The sequence below is a fragment of the Onychostruthus taczanowskii genome, unplaced genomic scaffold, assembly GCF_017590055.1.
Source record: "Onychostruthus taczanowskii isolate IOZ18803 unplaced genomic scaffold, ASM1759005v1 scaffold14, whole genome shotgun sequence".
Lineage (NCBI taxonomy): Eukaryota > Metazoa > Chordata > Aves > Passeriformes > Passeridae > Onychostruthus > Onychostruthus taczanowskii.
In genome coordinates this window covers 199,148-226,938 of record NW_024498573.1, presented here as the reverse complement: position 1 = coordinate 226,938, position 27,791 = coordinate 199,148, and the positions used below count along the sequence as shown (strand labels likewise).

The window sequence follows — 27,791 nt, the reverse complement described above, 5'->3', positions numbered from 1 at the left end:
CCACCCAAACCCCTCTGCTGCCCCAGCCCAGCTCCCTGTGGGTGCAGCTGGGCACTGCCCCTGCCAAGCTGCAGGGGCCTGAGGAAGAGAAGAGTCAACTGACAACATGAGCTGTTTGAAGGAACAACTTTTTTTTTAATAAAGTGTACAAAGTAGTAAAACTCCTTACACAAGGTGCTGTGACAGCTGTTACAGAGATGATTCGAGCTCCCCCACAGGCCTCATGATGAAACGGCAGAGCACTGGGTGGAGATGAAGGAGATGAATGTGACAGACCCACCTCTCCCTACGAGCTCAGTGCACCTGCCCTCCCCATCTGACATCCTGCCTCCGGCCAGACCCTGCCCCCTCACCTGCCTGGCCAGGTCAGCCCCTGGGCCGTTCCCACTGTCCCACACCACGGCATCCCACACACGTTCAACACCAATAACATTGAACTGAGCAACCTGTCCGAGCAGCATGCATACAGAGAGGAAGAGCAAAACACAACCCAACCAAACCCACAACAGTAACAACAACAGAACTTTAAGGCTATGCAAAACCAAAATGAAGCAACATCTTTAAAGCTAGGTAGCAAGTAGCATTTGTGAAACATAAGGCTTGAGGCTTATTGATTCTTCAGAACAGGTTTATTTCTTTTCATTCTTCAACACCAAGGTACCATTTTTCTTCCTTTGCTTGAACAGGGATTTGGTTTCCTCCTCAGCCAGGACATTTAGCTCAGGGAGGTGATGTTGGAGCGGCCTCCCGGGGGTGCGACAATGCGCTTGCTTGCTGAGCGCATGCCTTCATCAACCTGGGTACCTGGCATAGGATGAGAAAGTAGTACTTCAAAGGGAACAGGGAAAGTAAAGTTAAGAGCATCTTCTTCAGAGGACTGAGCAGTCAGGCAGCCTGGAGTCTTGCCAAGGCCCCCCAGAGGCTATCTGCTGCAACCTGCTCCCTTCTCCAACTCCAGTAGCAACTCACAGCCGCAGTGGCTTTAAAGCCTCTGCAGACGCTTCGTGAACAGACCCACCCAGCAAGAACAGCATCAGATGCTGTGCTGGCCTCCATGGCCACGGTGGCCTCCAAGTAATCTGCCTGGCTGTTACTGCAAGGTGCATCTCCAGCCATGTCCTTTAAGGGACACACGGGATCCTTCCCTGCCATGACCCACTCTTGTGCTTTACCTTGCCACAGGCCACCTCTAACTGCCCCCTGCCCCAGGCCAGGGACTGGAACATATGGCCAGTGGCTCTGCCCCCTGCCCCAGGCCAGCCACCACATGTATTCACCTGACAGGCTGAATCCAGACTGATGGAGATTCCTGACGGGCGGTGTCTGACGTGTGGGGGACCCCCTAGTTGACCCCGCAGGGGTGCCCCCCTTGGGGGTGGTGGTCAGGTCAAACACGGGTCCGTCATATAAGCCCCGGGGCACAGCATGCACCTCTGCCATCTGTCACCAGAGAGAAGAGGACAATGACACTTCTCTGAGCCCAGGGAACATCATGCTCCAGCCATTCACTGGCTCATCAGTCCCCCTGCAGAAGGATGTCACATTGCTATGTACTGTAATTCCTGCAGCACTGAGGCCTGGCACAGCCCCACTGCCCTGTACGGTGTGCAGAGCCAGTGCAAGAGGCTATCACCCACATGGGGTTTATGCTGCACAAATCAGGGAGGAGAAGGCGATTTTGGCCAATCTCTTCATTTTAAGCAGTGTTTCCCTCCAGACTCCTGCTGCAGCAGGACAGGATGAAGACATTACCACTGCTAACCTTAAGGAGCATCTGTCTCTACCACGGCACATCACTAACACAAAGGGCTCCCTATCCAAGCCTCAGCTATTCAGTACGTTCAAAATACACCAGCAATTTGCAGCACTGCTTACAGGGTCCAGCAAGAACAGCAAAGGAAAACCAACCAGTTATTAAGGGCAATTTGGGCTAACAATAATCCTGTCTCCTGGCATCCCCACCTCCTCACCTTCCTCCTGGCTTTGATGCGCTTGTAGACGTAGTCAGAGAAAGGGCTGCTGGGCAGGAATCGTCCAGTCCCCTGGGTCACATGCAGGTTGCCATCCTCCAGCATGATCTTCCCCTGGCATATGACAACCAGTGGGGCCCCACGGAGCTCCATCCCCTCAAAGATGTTGTATTCAGCCACCTGCAGCAACCCCAGGATGATGGTCAGGAGGGACAAGAGCACTGCCTGCCCACTCAGGGTGGGTCAGTCCCCACACCTCACTGCTGGAGTCACCAACTGCAGGCAGGAAACACCTCCAAAGCCTTGCATGCTCAGAGGCCTTCTGTAGCTCACCAGCCCATCACAGTAAAAGCCCACCAGAATTCCCAACACAAACCAGGACCTGCTGGTTTGAAGCTCAGTGTGAGGAAGAACTCCCAGGGCAGATAAAGACAGGACCTAGATTGAGGTAAGGCATGAAGAAAGCACTATGGCAATGCCAGGAAAAATATTTGTGTCTGGAAGGAGAACCAAGTTAAGGAGAAATGGGTGTCTTTCCACCTGCATAGGCCAGGGTCAGGAGATGAATACTCAAGCAGGGTGAAAAACCCCATGTGCCTAGGGCTCATGGACATTCAACCCCTAGTCACAACAGGCACTGCCTAGAGCTTGAGCTCAGTCCCTGCTCCTCAGAGCCAAGCGGGACAGTACCAAGCTCCCAGCAGCCAGGCAACCTTTCTACAAAGCTACTCACAAGCCACCCTCCAGCTTTCACACAGATGAGCAGATGACTTACAGACTGATGGGTTTTTGCTGTGACGATTTTTACTGCATCAGGATCCCATATAACCAGATCGCTGTCCGAGCCTACTGCTATTCTCCCTTTTCGTGGATACAGGTTGAAGATTTTGGCAGCATTAGTGCTTGTCACAGCCACAAACTGGTTTTCATCCATCTTTCCAGTGGCCTGCACACAAACAAAGAGAACTAAGTCCGTCTCTGGGGAAAGGGTGAGTAAGAGCCCTGGAAGCACCATCCTCACTCCCACACAAGGTGCGGGCTGGCTGGGCTCAAGCTTCTGAGGCTGATCTTACTAGCTAGTGCCAGACAGACCAAGGACTGGGGGCACAGTTATAGCTTCTGGATGTTCACCCCAAGCCTGAAACAACCACCTCTCCTGCCCCAGCTTGATTTGACTCTCAAAGCCAGAGAGGGAACAAGCTGGGTGCCCAGCTCTATGGGGCAGCAGCACGGGTGTGTGAGATGGCAACCACCTCTTCCCACACTGCCCCTTCCCCGGCTGGACTCTCACCACTGCCTTGTCCCAGATGACAGACATTCGTTCCTCTATGCCATTGGTTCCTTCTGGGATCGCTGTGAAGTTGTCTTTTCCAATGGCTTTCTGCGCGGTGCTGAAGGTACAGTGAGCGCTTCCCGACACCTGCAGATCACCACTGAAGAGGGGTGGAACAAACCCACTGTCAGTTGTTTTGCAGTCAGACAGCAACAGAGACATGAGGGATATGGATTTCCTCTGGCCACAAGCAGCCCCCAGCTCAGGTTTTTTTCACTCTGCACCCTCATTTCCACAGTCCCCCAGCCTGAAGACCTGTCCCAGCCCCCGGGGCAGCTGTGTCACATGCAGTCAAGAGACCTCTGCCATGCTGTGCTACCCACGCATCCTGAACAAAAGAAAAGTCAACAGCTCAGGTCCTAGGGAACAGGATGGTCCTTGTGACAGGCCAGATGTCCTTTCATACTGGACTCCATTTCTGGCAGTTTGTCAGGTCTGCTTGAGAACCCTTCTGCACACAGGGAGGAAGAGGCCTCTCTGCTCCAGGGCTGTCTCCCAGGTGCACAAGCCAGCCCTTGCATTATGCACTGCCAGCTCCTGCATGCTGAGGGCTAGCACAGTCCTCCCCCACCCCATGAAAGCCTGTTGCAGTGGGATGGAGGGAGTTCGGACTGCCCAGAAGCAGCTCTCTGCAGGAAGCCCAGAAATGCTTCAGTGAGGCCTCTTCACCCTCTGCCCAAAGGGGTACCTGGACAGATGAGATAGCCTGACCCATCCTGCTCCTAGGAAAGAGGAAGAGCCAGCGAGCTGCTCACAGACAAGGCAGGGCGAGCAGCTGTCCATGGCTCCCTGGAAGTCACCCAGCTGCTGCTCGGTCCTCAGGTAACATTGGACAGGCAGCAATTGCAAAGTCATTGCTGCCAGGCAAAAGGAAGCAGACCAAGGCAGGCCAGCTCCCAGCACTGCCAGCATGAGGCAAGGGGCCTCAAGCATCTTGACAGTGCAGACAGTGGCTCTCCTCAAGGCTGCAAATCTGCCCTAATCCACTGGTAATCTCCACCTTCCTCTGATCATTTCTGCCATATGTCTGATGAACTGTACAGACAGAGGCCCAGAATGATGACACAACATGCTTCCTGCTGGAGACAAACAAGCCATCCAGCCCAGCTGGAACCGCACAGTCTCTCCTCCTGCTGCAGCCTCACAGAAAACGGCGTAGCCAAAGTGTCAGGACAGACACCTATGAGCTGCAGGGACCAGGAACTGCTTGTGTCTTCTAGCAAAAGTTCAGGACAGACACCTATGAGCTGCAGGGACCAGGAATTGCTTGTGTCTTGAGGTCGGGGCTACATTGGAAGTGGAAGGTAAGGAGTAGAAAACCAGTTCAGGAGCTGGGCTCACATTTCCTTGCCACTTGTTAAGACCTGCACCCATATCATACATCCAGTATGAGTGGAGGCATCTCTTGTTCACTGACAAATGAACACCTCATGCAAAATGCAGGGTGAGCTGCATACTCAGACTGCAAATGCATTAGCACTTCTCTTACATCCAGACACAGCATCTCCACTCTGGCACAACGCAGGTTTATCCTAACGTGTCCTGCTGCAGACACCTCTTAGTGACTCCTCATCCCTTGTTCATCTTGGAAGAGACATTTCCAGCATTACCCTCAGAGGACACTTCCATTTACAATCCCCTGGCTAACAGACCAGGCAGCACAGATGTATAAACATGGGCTGAGAGTGGAGGGGGATGCACACATGGCACACAGACAGGGCAGGAACATGGTCCTCAGCTGCTGCACTGGCCTTGCAAGTGAGGATGGAGTGGAACTGTGAAAGGTCATTGCAAATTGCTGAAGTGCTTTTTTTACTTGTCTTTGTTTTCAAAAAATCCTTTCTTCACCCTCTTGCCTTCAGGATGAAAAAACAACCTGCCATCCCAGACAGATGTGCAGGAGCTGCTCCTGAAGGTCTCCTGCACTCTGCAGGCTCTGCTACTGCTCACCTGTATAGGTGTGTGAATATATCTGCTTTGTATTTGACTGGGGTCCCCACCAGCCTGTCTAACCTGTAACGCTCTCCACACTGGTGCAGCATCCCAATCCAAGCATCCATTCCCCACTTCTCCAGCTCAGTGAATCCTTCCATTGACAAGTCTGTTTTAGCTTGTCCTCATTTCTTTGCCTTCTTCAGGGCATTTAAAATGTTTCATGACTACTGCTATTTTTCTCATTAGTGATGTTAAGCTTAATGTGTCCTCCCTCCACTCCTGAGGACAAACCAACATGGCCTGGAGTCAGAGCCATTTCACTGCCCAGCTCATTACATACCTGTGCACAGTGAAGTGGTTCAGGCTGGACTAATCTTTCTTCCCTATCCAGAGTCCACTTTCTCCTAGCAGTACCCCCAGCAGAGCAGTCACTCACCTGGCCAGGAGGGAGTTAAGGTAGTCAGGAGTGGTTGGGTCTGGGCTCAGTGGCGGAGAGACCACAAATGCCGCAGCCTTGGCCCAGTTCTTGCTCCAGTAGTGTGTTCCATCAGTGCCCAGACTGGCCGTGATGGGCTCACCAAACACCACAATGCCTGGAGAAGGGCACAGAAAGAACAGTGTTTCGGTTCTTTCTCTGCTCCACAGCACTAAACAGCCTGCAATTTCCTGAGAATACCCAGACCCAGGCCATCACCATAGGGTCCTCCTGCTCAAGGGCACAAATCCTCACGCACCAGAATCCCCCTTCACATCTCCTGGGGCAGGGGCACAGAGCCCACTGAACAGAGCCGTGCACATGCCTGCACTCGTGGGGCATCTCTGTGCTCCAGCACCATTGACAAATGGAGCTCCCAGACACCTGAAAAGGCACCCAAGCACTTCCAAGGGGAGAGCATTCAAAGGGAGGACAGAACTATACGCAGCAGCTCAACCCACATGCATTGAACAAGTATTCTCATTGAGCCCTTCACAGCTGCAGACAAACCGTGGTGTTTAAAACACTGCTCCTACCTGTGCCCCACATATTGATGTTACCTGATTGTCAACAAAAGGTGGCTCCATGTGGCCTACTGCAGTGTCACCCTGCCCTTCAGCAGTCAGGTAAGCTCCTAAGACTCCCTAGCAGAAGGGGAAGCTCTAGACAGCACTTGAAGCACAGCGCTCATCTTGGCAAAACAACCACAAGGACGTGAGTACCACATAATCCAGCATCCTCGTGCAGCAGCAGGGCTGAGAGTAGCACCAGCTGCCACTCACCTTTTTTTCGGGCTTGTGAGATGAGGTCAGCAGCACTTTTGCTCATCACTTTAGTCACGTAGAGAGGACAGTTGGTCTGGCTGGCAATAGTGATGGCCCGAAAGACAGCTTCTGCTTCCAGCTGGAAGAGAGGATGGCACACAGCTGCAGAGGAGCGCTGGCTGGGCAGGGACGAGCCCCTGTTACTCCCAACACACCACTGATTCTGCAGACACCCTGTGCCCTCGCTTCTACCTTTGACTGCCCCAGGGCAGTTTCATCAGGAAGACCTGAGGGAGGAAGCTTCCGCCTCCCCAGGGCCTGGCCCAAAGGCAGGCTACAGCAACACAATGCCTGGCACAGGAGCACGATCTGAACCTTGCTCAGGGGCCAGCAGAGCTGCATCTGCTGTTTTTTCCATTGCCTGGTTCCAGCTCTCATGACAGCCCAAGGAGCCCAGGGACTGCTGCCCAGCCAGCCAGCACAGTCTGCAGGCTGATGCCAGGCAGAGGGAAGGTCCACCCTTTCACAGCACTCCCCTGCTCCAGGCTGTCCTGGAGGCTGCAGCAGGCTTAACAGATGTCCCCTGTCACCCCCATGGCAGGGTGCAGAGGGCTGCACGCTGGCAGGCTGCTTGTGTTTGAGGTCTGGCCATCCTGTAGGGCAGCTTCTGCTTGCCCCAACCTGCTGACAGCTGCCCCATCTCACTGTCCTGCTGTTAGTGGAGGCAGATTTCCACCAGCAGGGATATCTTTGGACCATTACATCAGCCTGAGCTCAGCCCCAGAGTTCTCCAAGTGCTCGCTCCATAATTTGGCTTCAAGTGTTGGCTTGAGATAGTTCAAAACAGAAGCCTTAAAAAGACACAGTGATCCAGCCCCCAGGGCAATGCCTGGGACCATGCCAGCCAAAATGTCCCAGGGCAGAGAAGGAGAGCACTGCATCCAGACACACATGCACTTCTACTCCTCTCATACTTCTGCAGATCTATTTGCTGTACAGTAAAAGAGGTTTTTCTCTTCTTAAAGACTCTTTAAATAGAAATTTAAGCAAGAAGTGATTTTTTATCACTATATTTATGGGCTGTAGTAGTTGATGGGGTTTAACATGTGGACAGGAGCAAACAGCCATCACTGCATACCCTCAGAGCAGGTTACAATCTGGAGTTGCATCATCCTACCCTACCAAGTCACCACCATCACCTGACAGAAGAGGCCTCTAACCCCCACTGAGGTCCCTCCAGGACAGAGCCACAGACCTACTCTCCTAATGCTCTGCCATCTGCCTGCAGGCTTTATGCAGGGTCATTTGTGCTCCACCTAACATCTTCCAAGGAAGAGTATGTTCTGGAAGAAGGACACTGTTTATTTTCAAAGGCAATGAGATCTGGATTTGGCTGAATGCATCAGCCTTGCACTGTTCCCACTTGTCTTATACTGTAATGGCATTTCAAGATCAAACACCTAACAATGTTTTATTGGCTTTGAATGAGATCTGCACTGCTTATGGTAACAGGAAGGTTCTCAAATCTGGGCACAACCACAGCTTCCCGTAACTGCACTTTAGCTTGCCAAATAGTGGCAACAGGTTAGAGTCATAAAAATAAGAGGGACTCTGAGCCACTGTGTTTGACACTGAGACTCTTCCCTGTACAGGAAAATGCTTTACACTCTTGTATTTCAAAGAGAGTAAGTACTGTTATTACACTAGGCCATTTATGTTGTTACTAGCCCAAATACAGCCACCTTCCTACACTTTTAATTTAAGCCAAATGATTTTATTTCAGAAGGCCCTGAAGTACAAATCTGCCCCTGTGCTTCCCTGCTCAACTTTGCTATTGTACCAAATTCCTATTGTTTTCTTCTTTCACATGCTATGGGAAGTCAAAGCACCTCTCAGCAGGGAGTTATGTGAAGGGAACCTATCTAAAATTAGACTCAACTCATATTAATGGACCAAACAGAAAAATCCATACAAGCTAAAATTAGAAGTAACCTCATTAGTGTTCTGACAATGATTTGTAACCGGGGAATTCCCCTTCTCTTTCCCTCCCCCTCCTTCAAACAATGGCTTCGTCCATCTGCCTCTGAAACACACTTTAGAGACTAAGCAGATATAAAGGAGGGAAAGGCTGGAATCTGTCAGCACTTAGATGTGAACAGTGAATTCTAAAACTCATCAGTAGATTCTTCTTAGTCTTACAACTGTGGAGTCACCTATATAAGACAAATGCTCCCAAAGCAGCCTCAAAGATTGCTACAGCCATACAGACATTTTGGTTGATTGATTCCTCTCTGTGAGACTCAGAACAAGGGCTTCTGTCTCTGCTGGGCAACTCAAGCACAACTAAGAAATGTCTGTCACAAACATGCACCTCGCTCTTTCCTAAAAACTCTTCAGTGAAGCAAGGCTGAGCTGTCCTCTGCATCTTACCTCCTCAGGTCTGCTCAGCACATGACCTTCAGGGCCTGTTATTCCCATCTCCAACATCCTGGCTTGTTCCTAGGACATCAAAAGAACAGAGGGATATTACAGGACTGAAACTATCAACCAAAAAAGCAGATCCCTTCTGTGTCAAGCCCTTCCCTCAGGACCATCAACACCCTGTGTCCCGTGGAACCACCAGGCATGGTAAGAGGCTGCTGTGCCCTCAAGAGATTTGAAAGAGAAGGAGGGAACATGGGGAAATGGAAGGGCAGGCACAATGAAACAAGAACAATGTGGCAACAAAACAGGGCTACAAAACTCCCAATCCTCTCCAGTTCCCAGGTCTGTGAAGTGCTAGCAATTACTAATCTTGGGGCATTTTATGATTAGGCAGGTGCTAAAATAGAGATAAGCTCTGGCCAATACAATTCCTCTGACCACTCAGTTCTCATGTGAAGGAGCCATCCAACTGTGCACTGCAGCTCTAAAAAGTCCAAACAAAAACTAATTCTTATAGTCTGAAAAGATGCTCAAAGAATGACTTGATTCATGCTCCTTCAACTCCCAAGAACAAGGGAGAGAAAAAACCAAATAGTTGTAGAGCTTAACTGAGCAATGTCTTCTGTGTCTTAATGAGAATCAAAAACATTTGGATCTTCTGCCAGCCAGCACCAATTACAACCCAGCAGGCCAATACACACTACCCACCTGATCACTAAGCCACGTCCCTCAGAACACCTCCCTTGTGAATCCAGCTTCATCAGCTACCTGTTTGCTTACAGGGAGAAGTCTCTCTTGCCAAGGCATGTGGCCTCAATGGACTTCACCTCTCCTGGTTTGTTAAGTGCAAGGCAAAGATCTCTGCCTCTCCACACTGAAGGCAGCTGCAGCAAACATATTTTACTTGATGGACACTCACTTCCATTTAGGTAATTGCTAATGGCACTATTTCAGACTTGCTTATGCACAAGGTATTCACAACAAAAAATCTTGCTAACTTTGATATTGCTGCTGAACAGCAAAGATATCACCTTGCACAAGATGTCCAGCTTCAGAGCCATTTTGCTAATGCCCCACACCAAATCTGCCTGATACAGATTTTCAGTTCTTGCATGCCAGAAGTACTTAGTTACCTGTGCAATTATATCCCCGTTTTCTGCATGAACTTGAGCTACAGCACCCAGCTCTGCCAGGCAGCTGAAAATCTCATACAGCTAAAAGAGAGACAAGAAGAATTGATTACTGAGCAGGCTGCCCATGGCCCTGGCACCCCTCATGGCCCTTCCACCCATAGCCCTGGCAGCAGTAGGACCCAGCGGAGCCACGCCAGGCAGAGCTCTGCCTGTGCAGGAACCATCTCTGAAGGATGCAGTCAACAGCAGATGTTCTTGGAGATCTCCACACTAGACTTTTCCTCCACCTGCAGTGCAGGAGCCCAGCCCGCCCACAGCACGGTCTGGAGCAGCCCTGCACAGGAGCCAGGGTAGAGATGAGGAGCAGCAAGGCCTGGCCAGGGGCAATAGGCACCAGCCTTATGAGCTGCCCCACGTCCATCATGGCTGCACCCTGCACTGCCCCTTGAATCAACACAACCATGGCGGTGCAGGCGGTCTCACCTCAGTGTTGGACATCTGGTACAAATCCTTGTAGGCCATATACACCATGAAGGAGTTAACACCTGGGGCAGGGCACAGAGGAGAGAGAGGTGAGCTGGGTCAGTCAGGCTGCCTGCTCTGGCCACCCTCCCCTCCCCACCAGCCGCCCTGTGGGGCACAGCTCCTGCTGGCAGCTGTGCAAAACCCGGCAGGCACCCAAGAGCGCAGCCACCTCCTGCCCTCCCTGGCCAGGGTCAGGGCTGGCCAAGGCCAGGCAGGGAGCCACAAGACACAAACCTTTCTCCTGGACCATGGCGTGCAGCTCCTGCCTGACGCGGTCGCTCCAGCGTGGGATGTCCACGTGCAAGGCGTAGTCGCAGCAGGCCTTGCCATCGGCCCACTCGCGCCACCGCTCCAGCGCCTCGGCCAGGCTGGACTCCGGCTCCGGCGCCACGTGATCCACTGCAGGGGCACACAAGGGCTGGCAAGGCCTTCCCAGCCTGGCCAGGCCTTCCCAGCCTGGCCGTTCCACCGGGCCTGGCAGCTCCACCGCCCCATGGCCTCCTCAACAGCTTCAAGGCACCTCACCTTCACAGCATGCCTTGGCCCCTCAAGTGCATTTATTGGCAGGGAAGTGCACAGAGCCTTTGTTTAATGGCCTCTGGCACAGGATCAGGGGTTTTTACATGCTTCTGCTGAGAAACTGTCTGAAAGCTGAAGAGCCTTGTCTTTCCCCATCCCCACTCCCACCCCATTAGCACACAGCCTCCTGCCACACTGCAACACTAATGCAGCACCTTTTATTGCACAGCAAGCCTCCACACCTTGCCACAGAGCATTTCACAAAACTTTTTTTTTTTTTTTTGCATAGAGGACGGAAAAATGGTGGGGGAAGGACAAGGAACTCAGCCCTTTATTGGAAGGATCAACATTTGCTCCTGCATCCCAAGAAACCCTGCAGTGCACACAGCTGTAACCACTGCACAGGACAACACCTGTCTCAAACCAGTGCACAGCCACCCTGCAGTGCACACAGCTGTAACCACTGCACAGGACAACACCTGGACCTCAAACCAGTGCACAGCCATAGCATCCTCCAGGGAAGGACCTCAGAATTCCCTTTCCTTTTTCGTTAGCACTGTTTATTTTTGAGCAGTGTGGGATGCCAACATACTGCTCTGTTCCTCTGCTCAGAGCCATCTGAGCACCATGCTGCCCTACTGTTATTTAACAGAGAAATTGTGCCATTGCTCCTTTCTGAGGGTCCCAGAGGCAACAGTGGCTGCAGACAAGCACTGCAGAACACAGGATCTCCAAGGCCAAGGGGTCCTATGTATATCTCCTGTCCTATCACTTCATCATTACTAAGGATCAAAAGATTCATCCCAATCCTTACTCCCTAGACAGCACTGACAGAGATCACAGAAAATATGAACACACTGTCATGGACTTTGAAAACACAGAAGACTGAGAAAAGCACATAAAAAATAAAGAACTGGGTGATCTTGCATGAGTGCTGGATGGTGTCATGCACAGGCCATGCCTGCTGCACTTACTAATCATGGTGGTTCCACCAGCCAGAGCTGCTTTTGTTCCTTGGAAGAAATCATCCACAGAGGTCATTCCCTTGTATGGCATCTGCAGGCGAGTGTGGACATCGATTCCTCCAGGGATCACCATCTTCCCATTGGCTTCTATGGTTTTGACCCCTCCAGGAACAATCAGGTTGTCTCCGATCTGCCTGATGAGATCACACCAAGATACTCTCACAAAGGAAAACCTGCCACAACTTAACCTCTGAACAGCTCAGCCAGGGACTGCCAGGGCAGCTCTCTGCCCACAGGAACACCCCACTCTGTCTGCTCCCAGACCCAGGCTGGCCAGAGCAAAGTCACTCCACTGTGCAGCAACATACAGGATTGTCTGGCTTGCTTACACCCACGCCGTGCTTAGTCCAGGGGTGGCTGCCATCTGTCCAGCTGCTCTGCAGGTGACCTGGATGGCACCTGCTGGCTGGGGCACGCCCTGGGTTGGGGTAGCTGGGAGTATGGTCCGATGGCGATCTCTGCAGTGTGTGGTGGGAACCTGCCTAGGACACCTCATCCCACACAGGCTCACATTTCCAGAGTAGCAGCCCTAACTGCTATCCCAGGGTGCAGGCTCACAAAACCCGACACCAGCCCTGCTTCCAAGTGAGCTACACCCCTAATCTCTCCTGTCTCCCGTCCTTCTGCCCACCTTAAGTAAGGATCAAGTCTGAGCTTACTTACAGATAAAGATGATTTCCAGTGTAATGCCACAGCTGCTAGACCAGCTCAGGGCTTATCAGGGACTTGCAATGCTGCTCACAACACGAAGTCCCAAGAGTGAAGGACTCCTGGGAGCTGGGAAATAGCTCAGCAAGTGCCCAGCCTGACTGGCTGCAGCCTGCTGGGCTCATGGCACAGCCTGCAAGCTCTGGGCTCATTGTCTTCCCAAGAAGTGCACAGTTCCCCCCTCTCACCTTGTCTCTTCTGTGATCCTGAAGGACAGCTTTGCTATCAGCAGGGCCACACTATAGTGAAGGCAGCTAAAATCACAAGTACCTAAAAATGTCTTCTGAAAACAGGAAATCTAGAGAGTTCCAGGATAAATGCACTAGTAACCTAATACACAACTATAGTGCTCTGTACCCTGTCCTGTTCAAGCACAACTTGACATATCCAACCCTCCTGCAGGCCAAGTCACCTGAACCTCAGCATTCCCTTTTTCAGTCCCTGTTCCCTCAACCCCTTTATGTGCCCCATATGTTCAACTGAGCCTTCAAATCTCTTCCTTCAGAAAACCTGCTTTCATCAAGCCTTTCTCAGTGCTCCTTGATAAATCAAGATTAAAGGTAAGTTTGTTTTAGTGGAAAACTTCTGATTTCCTTGGCACACTGGGGAGGTAAAAATGAGAAACAAATTCCATTTTTGCATTTCATTCAAGCTGAGTCACTTTGCAGTTTTTTTTTTCCCTAGTGTAACAAAAATTCTGTGGACAGAACTGCTCACTTACTGTCCTCACATCAATAAATCAGCAGCTCTTCCCACTGCTTTTATGGAGATGAATCCATCACTCAAGGTTTTTAATTGCTCACTGTATTCTTCGCAGAATTCACTTGTAAGAGCATTTAGCTCCCAATGCAGTGAAATTCTGTAGCCTCCAGGCTGCAGATGAGGCTCAGTGATTTGCCCATGCACCACAGCAACACCAGAAGCTGGCTCTGACCCCTGCCTGTGTACAAGCACTTGTCAATCACAAATGGTCTTCTCCACCAGATAAAAATACAATCACACTTCTTGAAGTATTTAGCTGCTGCTGGATATTTAACATACCTCACCCTGGGAAGGCTGGATACATAACTCTTACCATAGAGCAAGCAGTGCCTTTTCAAGTCTCAGGGCTATAAACTATCATGGTTCTTTCATTTCACCCAGTGTGGAGCTGGCCCCAGCACAATACCTTTGCCAAGTTTGAATGGCAGCCTTTAAACAACTGAGCTATTCCTGCAGCTCTGGCACATACATGAAGAAGCTGGGGGAACCCAGAGGTCTCCCTGCAATTCCTGGAAATCTCAAGGATGCAGATGACTTGCAGCACAGCACTATCCTTGTAAGTGCTAACAAACAGGATCCTGTGTGGGGTCATTCATGCTAATACGGTTAACAGAGGGCAAAAGAGAAGTCAAAGACAAACCTTGTTCCTGGTGCAATTAGACACAACTTTTGCTATACTATGCTGTACAATGGACGCAGTATCACGATCCCACAAACCTGACTGCAATTCAGTCACTAGAGTTCCTCTGAAAACACATGAGACAATCACTTATGTGCTTACACACACTGCAGAGAGTTGAGCCTCTGAATAGAGAAAAGTTTTACTGCTTGGCAAGTTGGGCACAGACCACATCCACAAAAAGGCAACAACCACCCAACCTGAAGCTGGTTTAAGGGGAGATGAAGATAACAGAAATCCAATACTTACTTTATGAGGCCATCCTCAATGTAAATGTCAGCATAGAATGACTGGTCATCATTGACTATTCGCCCTCCTTTAATAAGGAGACGATCACTCTGAAAAGGGAAGAGCACAGCAGCTGTCAGTAACATAACACACATGCTTTGTTCACTTTTGCCTGAGAGGGTGGTTAGACACTGGAACAGGTTGCCCAGGGAGGTTATGGATGCCCCAGTGCTGGTGGTATTCAAAGCTGGGTTGGCTAAGTCCTTCAGCAATCCGATCTAGTGGGAAGTGTCCCACTAGAGGGGGTTGGGACTACATGATCTTTTAAGGCTCATTCCAACCCCTCAATATATTAAGGTTTTATGATTCTCAGCATTCTGTACAGGTGCTCTCCCACTGCTCACCTCAACCACGGATGCTGCAGAAAGGTCACTGGACCTGTGTCAACACCCCAAACAACAGCACAAGAGCAAGGACTGACAATGTCATACTACTAAAGCTGTTCCTAAGTGGGAGAGGGGGCTGCCAGAAACAGTACCTAGGCAGACTGAGCACAAGGGAGAGTCACAGGGGACACAGCAAATATGCTTCCATAAAATACAGAGAGAAGTCAAAAGCTTCCTACGCCAGGACATTATGCACATAACTTGGCAGGCAGCATGAGCCACACACCAGCATTTAGAGCAAGTCTGTACTAAGGGCATGTCTCTAATGATACCATGTAAAGTAAGTTGCATTAAAGAAGACAAGTTACTCTCTCCTCTGTTATCACCTTGCAAAAACCACCAACAGGACAGCCAACCAGCTGTTAATCTGTCACTCTCCTGCTGTGTTGGGGTAATGCTTCTGAGGCATTTCACAGGTCCATACAAAAACCAGGAGGCACTGGAGACTGCACACCGGTCTCATGATTTACCACCTCTTCTGTTCTCCTTTCCATTGACCAAAATGGCCAGCAGCCTTCTCCAAGGAGCACAGCCAGACACCAGAGGAATACCCCAACCAGAATTGTCCTTGTGCTCTTCCTGCATTCACACTTTTGGAGCAGACAACTCGGCATACACTGATGGGAGAGGCTGGGCACTGTCCTGTGGGGAACAGGCCCTGTCCAGAGGAACTGGGATGGATGAGGTCCTGCTCTTCTACCTACCTCTACCTGCACAAGTCTGCACAAGCAGCTGCAGGCAGTACAGGGGCAAACCACCTGATCTCACATATGGCTGCTATGGATTCAGGTGACATAGACCGACTGCTGTGCCAGAGAACATGCTGTCTAACTGACTGCTTAAAACACCTCCAACAACTCTTGATCACACCTTACATTCCTCTCTGTTACCCCTACTGCCCAAAGCCCAGGTTTTGGCACGTAAATACACTCCCTTTCCACAGTGTGAGCCTGGACAAAGGCCGACCAGAGCCTTCAGCAGGGCTCACATGCCAGCCTCACCCTGCGACGCTCTGGCATGGTTAACTGCTCTGCAGGGAAACAGGTTTGTTCTCCACCCGCCACCCTTGGGGTCATTTCTGAAGTATCGCCACCATGGTGGGAATTTGCATTTCCTTTCTGTCAACAGAAGGATGCAAAGAATACTCCTGCATCCCGGCAGCAGCCAAAGCCCAGAGCCCCGCGTGCGTTTTACAGCAATCTCATCCACACGCAGCGGAGACAAAGGAACTGGGTGGGGAAAGGAGGGGAATGCGCTCAGCCCCGCCGCAGCTCGGCGCGGGGAGCGCCGCGGGCTGCCCGCCCTGCCCGGCGGGGCTGCCCCACGGCCCGGCGGGGCTGCCCCACGGCCCTGCAGACGGCTGGCACCCCCGGCAAGGGGGATCTGCCTTCCCCGCCCAGCAGGGCCCATAGGGAGCTTCTCCTCCCTCCCACCGGGAAAAGAGCTCAGCTGAGCCGCTCCCGGTTCTCCTGCCACTCACAGTCCTCTCCAACAAGCCGACCGGGGTCAGTCCCGCTGCTTCCCTGACCCAAGCTAACACACCGGGCAGAGGTCTGCCCAAACTGTGCTAACGGCGGCCTGGAAGCAAGGGCACGCCGCAGCCCCCCATGCACAGCTCCTTCAGACATCCTGCACTCCATGAGCACACAGAGATCCTGATCTTGGCCAGCGAGCTGGGGCCCACAGCCACCTCTCACGAGCAGCGGAGGCACAAGGACGGCTGGTGTCAGAGCACAGCTGCGCTGCGTCTCTGCCCATGGGGCACACGCTGGGTGATGCTCAGCTTTGGGGCTGAGGGCCCTGAGCACAGACACGACAAAAAAAAAAATCTCACTGCCCAGATCCACTAACAGCCCTCCATTTTTTTTTGTCTTGTCCTCTCCAACTCACTTTCTCAAATTCCTGGAGCTGGTTCTCACCAGAGTGTGGGAGCATCAGCAAATACTGATGCTGGCCTGCACATCAGACCGGAGGAAGCCAAGGGAGTCAGGCAGAGGTGGCACAGGTGCAGGAGACTGTCACATTGACAATTACTGAATAAAGTGTTAATATGAGCTCAAGAAATATGCCTGACAAGAGGTCATTCTGTGGTAGATGTGAAGGGCTGCTCAGTGCTAACTGTCAGTACACAAAATTGAGAGATCCCCAGTGGCTGAAGCACAAACAAGGCATCCATTCAGGAGAGCAGGCATTGCTAGAACCCACCGTACCCACCCGACAGTGAAGGGACTGCACCAGCACCCACCCACTGACTGCAAGGAAAAAAATGCAAGTTGAATAAGGAAAATCCATGCATGCCTGCAGGCTCTGGCATCATTCAGGAGTGCACCAAGGTGTCAAGAGGCAGGGAAAGAAGAAAAGAAGAGAATGAAGCAGTTATGAGGAAATGAGTCTGACTTAATGGCCAGGCTTCTTCAGTGCATGCTACCAGAGCAGCCCCAGACTACAATAAATGCACTGTTCCCATATCAGGGCTCACTGTGCCTCTGTACACCCACCACAGCTCTGGCCAGCCAGTGTCAGGCTGTGTCATCAGAGCAGAGGGAAAAGCCCTCCTGCAGCAGGAGCCATGGGGCACGGCCAGGGAGGAACGGCCAGCGCCCAGCACAGCCTCTGGGCACCAAAGCAGCCGCGAGCGCGGCACGCTGCGCTGGCCGTGCCACCCGCAGTGGCACTGCCACTGCCACTGCACTGACCTGCCAGGCCCCTTGCCCGGCCTCCACAGCACTCGGGCAGCCAGTGACAGCTCACCTGCCACCGCTGTGGTGCCTTCTGTGATGATACATTTCTGTGATCCTACGAGGCCAAGCCTGGAGCTTTCCCTCCAGCACAGCTCTGCCAAAACCTGCCAGATTCACCACCGGCCCTCAATACCTCTCCATGCTGGCAAGCCTTTATGCAGAACTCTCCCCGTCTCTCTGCGTGTTTGCATTTGGGATCAAGCTTTCAAACCCATTACCCATTCCCTCATGCCCACACTCTGCTCCTGATGTCCTTAAGCATCATCTGGTCATTTTGAGATCCCAAAGTATCAGGTGGTGTTCAGAGTGATGCTGCAGAAAGAAAGGCAGGCAGCACTTCCAGAAGCTGCTGAACCCAGCCAAGTACAGTGCTCACCTCATTTACAAGGGCATAATTAGGGGAGCACAGAAGCAGGTGTATGGTTTTACTGCTTTTTCCCTTATAAAAGCAGAGACACTAATTGTAGAGGTGTTTCATCAGAAGCTTTTGTTTCCTCCTTACTAATGCACCACACAACAGCATGGAAGAACCCCTGGCTAGTGTCATAGGGAGAGACAGCTGCCAGCTACACTGTGATTCCCTATGGTTTGTGGCTTAGAAATGACGTACTGATAGCTACCAGTTCACCAAAATCTGTCTGGTCACTAACTGAGGCCTTCTTCCCCATGTGTACCTAATACAACATACTGGCCAACACCATACAGACCTCCTTGTTTTTAGAGGTGGCAGAGACATCACAGAGATGTGCTTGTGGGCTTCGGCAGGGGAACTGGGGTGGGCATGGCTCACACCAAGAAAAAATATGGGATCTCCAGTCTACCTGGCCTAGGAGAGGATTCTATCACAAAAGCACATAGACCGAGTAATTTTGATTCAACCAACAGTTCTGTTAACAGGTATTTAGTAAAATCAGGACAAGATTTTAGTCTTCCACCTCTCTTCCTGCTGAAAAACATACTGCAAGAGGGGAAATACTTTGATTACCTTTCCAAACAGCCAAAGAAAGGAACCAATAAAAAGTCTCTCAACAGACACACAAGATCTGAAATTGCTGTTCTCCTGAGCTGGGCACCCTGGAATCAGCACACGTGAAAAGTAGTATGATGTTTAGTGGTGTCTGATGCATGGTGCACAGCAGCAGACAGTGAGGAGCAACACATCCATACCAAGCTGACGGAGCCATCACTGAGAAAGGCAAAGCTGTGGCTAGCCTCCCCTTCCCGTGTTTCCTCCACGGCACAACTGACAGACATGCCTGCACTTCCCAGCCCTCCATCAATGACTACAGTCCTGCCCGTCACGCTGTCACATACAGCTTTTGACCAGGCTTTTACAACTCATGGTGGGAATAATTTGCACAGAAATTTATCTCGCACGAACACATGCACCACTTGCTCACGCTCCTGGCCTCTCCACTAAAATGGCTGTCCTGGAAAAGATGAGAAACTGCTGCAAACAGATACAATAGGCAAACTCTGATTTTTCAGACGTTACTGGCAGAAACCAACTACAAATACTGACAGCAGCACAGTTGAGTACAAGAGGAACCAGGAGGGATTGTTTCTGCACCTCCAGAAACACACTAGGCAGTTGAAACAATAGCTGCTGGGAAGTACAAATACCCAGTTCTCCAATACATCCTTCATGAAAGCCCAACCTGCCCATTGCTTGGGTGACAGAAGTGCAGCATTTTCAGTTTCAGCAAAAAAGCAAAGGATTTAATAGGAATAAATCAAGCAGCTTGGAAGATTTTGTTGCCACTGAGGGGAGAGAGCTGCCATTGGATCCCAGAGGAGCAGGCACAAGCTCTGCATATTGATAAAGTATATAATAAAGAAAAAGCCCCAGAGAATGAGAGAAATCCCACCTGCAGCAGCAGTTGGGGTGTCTCCATCATAGTCTAAGGATACAGAAAAGGCAGTATGTGTAAAGCCATAATATTGCTTGTGAAAGCATCTGAATCTAGGCTGACAAAGGAATTTCTCTTTACAGTGGTCAAGATCTTAATGCTTCTTTGAGAACATTTTGTTCACATTTGTAAAAAGAATAATGGAAGTCAAGTGCTTTGCTCTTCCTTTTTCTTCAAAGGGCCAGAACTGTCCTCAATAGAAAAATCAGGAGCTACAATGAAGCCAGCAAAAAAGCCAACAAGATGAAAGCCCAGACTGCCTCCCAAGCCCTGTGCGGCTTCCGCAGGGCGAGCCGTGGAGCAGAGCTGCCAGGCAGAGACCAGAGCAGGAGAGCCCCCGAGGGAGCGCCGCGGCACCGGTGGCACCGGGGCTCCCGCAGCTTCAGGGCCAGCCCGGCCGCCGCCTCTCCCGGGCGGGCCGAGCCCGGCGGGTCCCGGAGCGCCGCAGCGGCACCGCCGCACCTGATACGGCGGGACCGAGGGGCTGCTCGGCGGGGACACCGAGCATGGGGAGCGCCGTGCGGGACGCTGCAGCAGCCGCCCGCCCCGTCTGGCCCCGCACGGGGGAACGTCCCACCGGCACCGGGCACCGACCGCCGCACACGCTCCAGTCCGCGCCGCGCCCGCGGGTTCTGCCCAGCACAGCGCACCAGCGGGGCCGGGGCACCTGCGCGGGCGGCGGCTCTTTGTCTGCACGCCGCCGCCGCCCCGCTCCGACCCGCAACGACGGACGCCGGCACCGAGTTTCCCCCCGCCCCACGGGGCGCTCTGCCGCGCCCGCCGCACCCACCGTGATGCGCGGGATGTTCTTCTTGCCCTGGTACGACATGACGCCGCCCGGTCCGGCCCGACCCGCTGACGCCGCCCGGTCTGCCTCCGCGCCGCTCCTCACAAAGGCGAGACCGAACGCACCGGCACCGAGCACTGACACCACGCACCGGCACCAGCAACGAGCACCGACACCGGCGCAGGCACCAGGGCTGTCCGCTCTGCGTCTCCACCCAGCCGGCAGGGATCGCCCACGGGAGCAGCCACGATCAGGGCTCTGTGCTGGCCAAGACCTTCCATGTAGCACTGGCACGTAGAATGAACAAGGTCTGTAACAGAACAGGCTGCACCTGCATCACACCTCAACTTTCTTTCACATGCACAAGAATTGGAAACATTAAAAAATAATAAAATACACCACACATCTGGCTCCAGGAATCCTATATGTGACACAAACACTGCAAGTGCTGGCAAGGACTCTTCCAAGGACTTCTTTCCTTTTCTCTGCTGTGACTTTGGCAGGAAGGTGTACATGGTGGAATTGTTTGCAAGTACTCAGCGTGTGCTGAAACAGACGATGCTGAGCCTGGCCCACAGCTGGCCAGGACCATGCCAGCAAGAGCTCTAACACAATGGGACAAATTTGTCTACCCTTTCCTGCTTGCCACAGTCCATTGTGTTGCCAGCAGGTCCTAAGACCCATGGCCACCCAGAACCTTGCTTTCTCCTCCAGCTGCGATTCCACTCTTGCACAGAGCTTTGAACACCATCAGCATGATGCTCCTACAGATCCTGCTGCCAGGCAGCTCCACTAGGAAAATCTTACAGCCACACCTGGCAAGGACATTGCTGTAAATCCAATTCTACTTCCTGACAGAAAAAACAAGCCATCTGACCTGGGTGACCAACACGCAAACCCTCCCTCAGTTTGCTTTCTGAACTAGAACCTAACGGCATCAGGGGCCTGACAAGCACCCTGCTCACCAGTGTGTGCTCAGGCATCTCACAGCACATCCCCTCACTCGTCCCCATCTCACAGCACAGCCCCTGACACTGCAGCCAACTTTGACTGCTGTGAAACCCTAAGAGAAGTGGGTGACAGCAGCATGGACTGTCAGTACCACGTGCTCTGCCGTAACCCTGCCTCAAGCTTTTACTACCCACTGAGTCTGTTACTCTGTGTGCTTGGGCTGAAGTTCTTGGCTAGTTTTACTGAATTTGTATTTATTCTAAACTCAAAACCTTTCACCAGTTTGAAGTCAAAGTCAGCAGATGCTCAACAACTTATTTATTACTACCAGGAGTGTGAGAATACTGACAAAATTTCAAGGGCTGCTTGGCCCTCCTGTTTCCCTCATCCCAGCTACCATGCCACTGCTGGTGAGCTGCTGTACCCCTGCAGTCAGTAAGAGATGGCTGGAAACCTTCCCCTCTCCGGCAGATCCATGGCAGGGGATGTCTGCAAGCACCAGGCAGAGAACAGGGGAGCAGTGCTGTGCCAGAGCCTCTGCAACTAAAAGCCTGTGGGGAGAAGATCGGGTACCAGACCACACCATTCTTGTCACAACACTGCAATGCATCAAGAACAGGTCCTGGTCTCTACTGAAATTAGGGTCTGGGAGGTGAGAAACAGCCTCAACTCCCATCACCAAACCTCTCAAAACTTCACTCACACATTTTCTGGAAAGTGTATGAATATCTCCATGCCTGGTGGTGCCACATTAACTTTGTCTAGACTCAGTAACAGAAACAGCAGCAGTTAATTAGTTAATAATAGATAAATGACTATGCAGATGCTGCTGACTTCAACATTTGGACAGTTTCAAGAGCCAAGCTTGCATCAGCCCCCTGGATGCTGGCCAGCCACAGTGACTTCAGATACCTAGTTTGAAGAGATGTGCTTTCCTCATGGTTGCTATGTGACACTCGCACAAATACAATCAAACACCCTGCCCTGGGCCCAAAACATTCAAAACAGAAAAAAACTTTTTCCATAGGATCTCTTCCAGATGTAGTTGTGAGGCGCTACTCACATGCTTTAAAATATCCTCCACGAGAAGCACGGTCAGTCTCAAAGTTACTTAAAATGGCAAGCCTCAGAGCTCGAAAGCTCCCCACGGCTCCAGGTGTCTGTGGACAGCCACAAATGAGAAGAGCAGGGTGAGCAGCACCGGTGGTGTGAAGACAGAACAGAAGGCCCATGCTGCTGCAAGGGCTTTGGCACCAAAACAAACGCAGCTCTGACTGCATTGCCCAGCAATGCTCAGCAGCCTGGCTCAACCCCACTCTCTGGGGACCAGGAGGCTTCTGACCTGACTCTAATGGTAAAAAGCAGATCCCACCAGCCCTATGTGTCCATGACCAATGACTCTTACACAGGCGCAACCAACATTCAGTGGATATCACCAGTCATGGAACTATCTGGGCTCAAATGTCATAATGTTCAGCAGATTTGCCAGGCCAGCCTGTCCCCATGTATACAATCTCCTCCTCCCATACATATTCTTTGCACAAAACCATCCTCTCTGCTCTCCTAGCAGATGAGTCTTCAGGGGTTAAGTTACCTCAGAGGCAGTGAATCCAAGGGACAGAAACATCATCCCTGCACCGAAGTGGGAAGTCCTGTGCCCCCAGAACAGTTCCTGCACACCCAGAGCCCTTGCCACGTTCCTGGAAATAACTGCTTCAAGCAGGCTGAAAACGTTGTGTCAATGCAGGCTGGCTGTCTGTTTTACACCTGGCTGCAAACCCAGTTTGTTTTCTACTTCAAACTCCATAATGACCAACACGTCCTGAGAAGAGCGTGATGCTTTTAAGACCACATCAGCCCAAATAACACTCACAGCATCATATGAAAACCCTGGCAGTGCAAGACTGGCTTGCCACCCCAGTGCCCCAGAGGCAGTGGCCAGGTGCCCCAGAGCCAGCTCCCTGCACTGCCCACATGCCAGGACCAGCCACCTCCAAAGCCATGACCACCCAAAGCTGAGAAAGAGGACAGAAGGAAACCAAGGATTACTGCCACAAAATAGTGTGAAAAATCAATCTACTTTCATGCTAGGGTAAGTTTTGTGGTAAAACATAAGATCTTTGCAGCAAGCAGGAACTCTTTAACTGAATCCCTAATTTCTCTGGCAATCTAGCCCTGCTGCATAACTCCCATGGAATTCAATATCTGCTTCTTAAGCAGGGGGGTGGGATAACAAATTCAACAGTTTTGCTTAAGTGCTGGCAATAACCTCTGTCCTAGCATGAGAGCCAAAGAACTGACTCTTATTGCTGTGCTTCAGGCATCAGATTTCTTAAAAAACACAAACACATATCTGTGGGATTTTTTTTTTTTCAATAAAAACCTGAGTATTTAGTATTCAACTCCACAAACTGTAATGCAAGTTTAACTGCTGCATTTGTTATGCAGGAACTAGTTCAGTGGATTAGATTTGTTCCTATTGTTCATAAAAGTAACACATATGATGTAACTCCAAATTATTCTCCTATAAAAAGAACAAGTAAAACCAAAACAGAGATGCTGAATGGGGTGATATTGAGGTGATGAATTAATGCTCTTGAAGTGCTTTAGGATCCCTTCCACAAATTCAGGATTTTAAACAGCTAAAGGCAGTGCACAACTGCAACTTCAGGCTGTGCCAAGCTGCCTCATGAGGCACAGACTGCTGTTGGCTTGGTGGTCCTGCTATAAATTGCTGGCACTGGAAACCAAAAACCTGAATGCTGAAGTCAGAGCACATTTTACAAGTGTCAGAAAAACTAAGAAAGAATCAAGTTAGTCCAAGCTTTGTTCTCCATTTGAGACAGCCCTGCCTGAATTTCCACAAATTATATATCAAGTGGTATCACACACATCAGGAAAAAGCAAAGGACTGGCTCCTGCTGGTCTTCTGGAGGGGACAAACTCTTTGCCTGCTTTCACTGCCTACTAGTTTCCCTTGCATTTCTTTCCCCCTTTCTCCCCAGCCAACAGAGCTGCCCCAGCCTGAGGTAAAGCCACAATCCCATGTTTGTGGGACCACAGCCAGTTGCATTGGAAATGACAACTTAAGCTGCAGAACCATGCAGCAGGAAGGACCAAATGTCTGGGGGTTAGACTCTTATTAAAAACAGTCTCTGCAAACAGCCCAGATCAGCACTGAATCTGGCTCCCCAGTGTTGTTACTCCAAATCTCAAGTCTTGTGTGGCAAAAACTCTTGCTGCAGCAGAACTCAGTAGCAGGGAAACGAACCTGCTTTGAGCAAAGAGCACCTGAAGGACACATCTCTTGCTCCTGGGGAAGCCCACCAGCCCACAAAGGCAGCTCCCATAGCCACAGCCTCCACAGTAGTCCCCTGGACCCCTATCCTAATGACTGTCCCCAAATCCACTGGCAAAGCTGGAACTCCCACTGACAGAGCAAAGGTACAGCTCCCAACTGCTTTGAGCTATATCCCCACTATGACTTCAGTGTGCTGCAATATTCAGCCGAGATTTTGTCCTTCCAATAGACTTTGTGATAAAACAAAGCAAGGTTGGACCACGTGCCTGGGTCTGTATTATGCTGTCCAGTTGCATGACACCACGTGTTATCACCAGGCATTTATTCACTGGAGCTGTCTCCCTGTAGAAATGTTAGGGTTTTAATTGTAATTAATGTCATTATAGGAAAACAAACAAACAAACAAAAGGTGTGTTGGTCTGTTGTACTTCAAATAAACTGTTCACTGCAAAAATTAGAAGACTGATCTCTGTCTGTTGTCCTGGACACAGGCAAGTCTCTTACTTTCAGCTTCTCTAATAAACAAGTTGCTTGGGCAAGAGTAGATGACTTGAGCTCTCTCACTGTTTCTTAATCTGTGAAATTATTCAAAGTTCAATGTGCCTTGACAAAAGTGCTTTTGTGTGCCCTGAATCTGCAGAGTGCAACACAGGGAAACTCCCCATGGCTGTGCAGGCAATGGGGCTCAGTGTGCACAGCTCATTTCCCATTGCAATGTCCTATTGTGGGTCACCCCAAAGCTTGACAGCCACAGTATCAAGTCATACAATTCCTTCTAGCCATGCACACACAAAAACACATGTATGAAGCTGCCCACCCTTTTAGGCAAGATGTGCAGATAAAACGGGTTACTTACTTACTGACCCTTACTTTCCTGATGCTTATCAGCTGAAGGCCTCAGAGGAAGAAATCTAGAGGCAGAAATCATCAGGAAGAGAGGAGCTGCTGAAGGAAATCCTCAGCTACAAAACACCGGAGATAAGGGTCTACATAAGACCTTAAAAGGAAACAAGGCTTTTTTCGAATTTTTGGCACAGCTAAAAAGAAAAACTCACAGCAAAGCATGCAGACAGGCTGTCAGGAGCTTCAGCTCCTTTTCCAACAAGAAACAGCATAAAATTGTTAATGTAGTGGTTAGTTCTGCAGCTGCTACTTAAACCACGTGGACAAGGTTGATACTGACAGGAATAATGTCAATTTTGTTCCTGACTCTGCAAAACAGCTGTAAAGGAGCAAAGCTCAAGAACACGAACTGAGAAGCATGCCAAAAAGAAAACAAAAAGCAGAGGCTGAAGAAATTGAAGTGCAATGAAGAAAGCTCAAATTAAGCATTGCCTAGTCAGACATTCCTGTAGATGACAGTGGACACTTAGGACAGCCTAATGCTTTTCCCCAAAACCGAGACAGCTCAAGTCACCACAGTTCACTGCCATGCTTCCACTAGGCTCATGCTACTGAGGTTAGGCTTGCAGATCACCAGGGTCTGCTGTTTGTCAGGGTTTGCACTCCAGACCCAAGTGGAGGTTTCTGCTGAACGCCAAGACAATCACTACACCTCTCTGTGCTAAGATGCAGGTGATTTTTTATTCCATCTTCAAAAATGGGGAGGTGGGAGGAGGTTTGCCCCTGTTCACAGCTGAAAAAAGTGACCTTAAGATGGCTATTAAAAAGTTCAGCTCCTAACAAACTTATTGACCAACAACAGCGAATAGCCTTACTTGCCTGATGCAAAAATGAGCCACAGGACCATTGAAATCCCAAACAAGATATTCACTCAGCACTATTACCCTAATCATCTTCTTGCCCAGCTGCTAGGGCAAATAGGACCAGAACCAGCAGAGCAAGCCATCTCACCCTGCAGCAGAAGGACTATACTGTGGAGCTGGATGGATTAGTTTATCACTTTCACTTTGGTGTAAGTTGAGAAACTTTGTGCCTAGTGATACCTTCAACGCTGTCAATTTCCAGACCAATGTGCCGCCCCCACTGCTGGTGTGGTACTTCTAGTTTGTGTCCACGCGAGAAAAGGATCTGCCTGGTTTGAAATAGCAGCTCCAAAATCCCCCGGGTTTGTTTTTCTTCCATGTTCGGTGGCGCGGGAGCAGCTATTCTTTCATAAAAGTATAAAAGAGCTCCTGCAGCAAACCGAGCCAGCGACTCCGACTCCGCCGGTGCCGCGGCGAGGCCGCCGACATCCCGCTGGGCGGGCACGGCCGCGGGCAGCCGGGGCGGAGGAGCCGCCGCAGCCCCAGCAGCAGCTCCTGCAGGGCCGGACCCAGCCGCGGCCCCACACCGCCTGTCGTCCGCGGGGGCTGGGTCCTGGAGCCGCTCTTCACCGGAGGTGGCGCGGAGGCCGCCAGTGGTCGGACCGGTGCCGGGGGCCGCGCCGGGCGGAGAGTCGGGGTCGGCGCCGGGGCGGGCGGGCTGCGGGGCGCGGCGCTGCCCAACGCGCAGTGCCCCGAAGTCGAGGGTCTTGCTCTCGAAGGCGCCCTCGACGTTGCAGAAGAGCCCCCCGCGCTTCTGACGAGGCACCGCCGCCGAGCCGGGCCGCGCCAGGTACACCGGCAGCTCCTCGTCGTCGCGCCGCCCGTCCGCCGCCATCCCCGCCGCGCCGCCAGGACGGGACGGACGGGGCGGGCTGGGGCGGGGCCGGGCCGCAGGGCGGGCCGGGCCCGACGTGAGGCTGAGGGGCGGCGGGGCCGGCGCCGGCGGCGCCGCTCGGACCTGGCGCCGGTTGCGCCGGTGGCCTCCGGGCTGGACGTTGCTGTGCGGGGAGCTGCCACCGGCCGCCCTCCCGGGACGCTCCAGCCGTGAGGACGGAGCGGACACACGGGAGCGCCTCGCTGCTGACCGCGCGGGGCGCTCGGCAGATGGGCCGTGCCCGGACGCACCGGCAGCAGCCGCGTGTCAGCTTTCCCCGCCGGTACGCGGGGCAGCCCGCAAACCGGCGCTCGCTCACACGCCGGGGCCGTGCCTCGTTCCGCTTGGGCCGCGGTTCCTGCAGACCCACTGCGGCTAGCTGGCCATGAGCGGTGTCCCCTGCACAAAGGCTTCGCTGCTCCCACAGCCGCGGCTGTTCCTGACCGACCGCACCAACAAGCTCCGCGTGCTGGCTAGTTTAAGCTCCATTGCGACTTCATTTCAAAAGTACTGGAGGCCCGAAGAACAGACAGAC

At 51.7% G+C, this 27,791-nt stretch overlaps 1 protein-coding gene across 2 annotated transcripts; it reads right to left on the bottom strand.

Annotated features, from left to right (window-relative positions):
• Positions 1–112: 112 nt before the first annotated feature.
• DPYSL3 (dihydropyrimidinase like 3) lies at positions 113–27,231 on the bottom strand. 2 transcript variants are annotated; one of them, XM_041397902.1, is made up of 14 exons: positions 26,910–27,231; positions 14,502–14,588; positions 12,053–12,237; positions 10,794–10,958; positions 10,518–10,579; positions 10,035–10,115; positions 8,908–8,976; positions 6,496–6,616; positions 5,675–5,831; positions 3,262–3,403; positions 2,746–2,916; positions 1,971–2,150; positions 1,278–1,440; positions 113–804 (listed from the first exon to the last, which is right to left on the bottom strand). In XM_041397902.1, exons 1-14 carry the CDS (start codon positions 27,215–27,217, stop codon positions 716–718), a joined length of 1,980 nt encoding a protein of 659 aa, XP_041253836.1. In that variant the 5' UTR covers positions 27,218–27,231; the 3' UTR covers positions 113–715. The 2 variants fall into 2 exon arrangements, with proteins under 2 accessions (XP_041253836.1, XP_041253837.1); XM_041397903.1 differs by lacking the exon at positions 26,910–27,231 and adding an exon at positions 20,368–20,477 and having other exon boundaries at positions 14,502–14,590.
• Positions 27,232–27,791: the final 560 nt, after the last annotated feature.

What these genes read in the sequence shown, in the direction of transcription:
- DPYSL3 (XM_041397902.1), bottom strand. Translation starts at nt 27,217, where the DNA reads ATGGCGGCGGACGGGCGGCGCGACGACGAGGAGCTGCCGGTGTACCTG. An exon ending in CGCCATGGTCCAGGAGAAAG is followed by an intron (nt 10,580 to 10,793) that starts GTTTGTGTCTTG and finishes GCCCTGCCCCAG; the next exon opens with GTGTTAACTCCTTCATGGTG. An exon ending in GCATCAAAGCCAGGAGGAAG is followed by an intron (nt 1,441 to 1,970) that starts GTGAGGAGGTGG and finishes CTCTGGTGACAG; the next exon opens with ATGGCAGAGGTGCATGCTGT.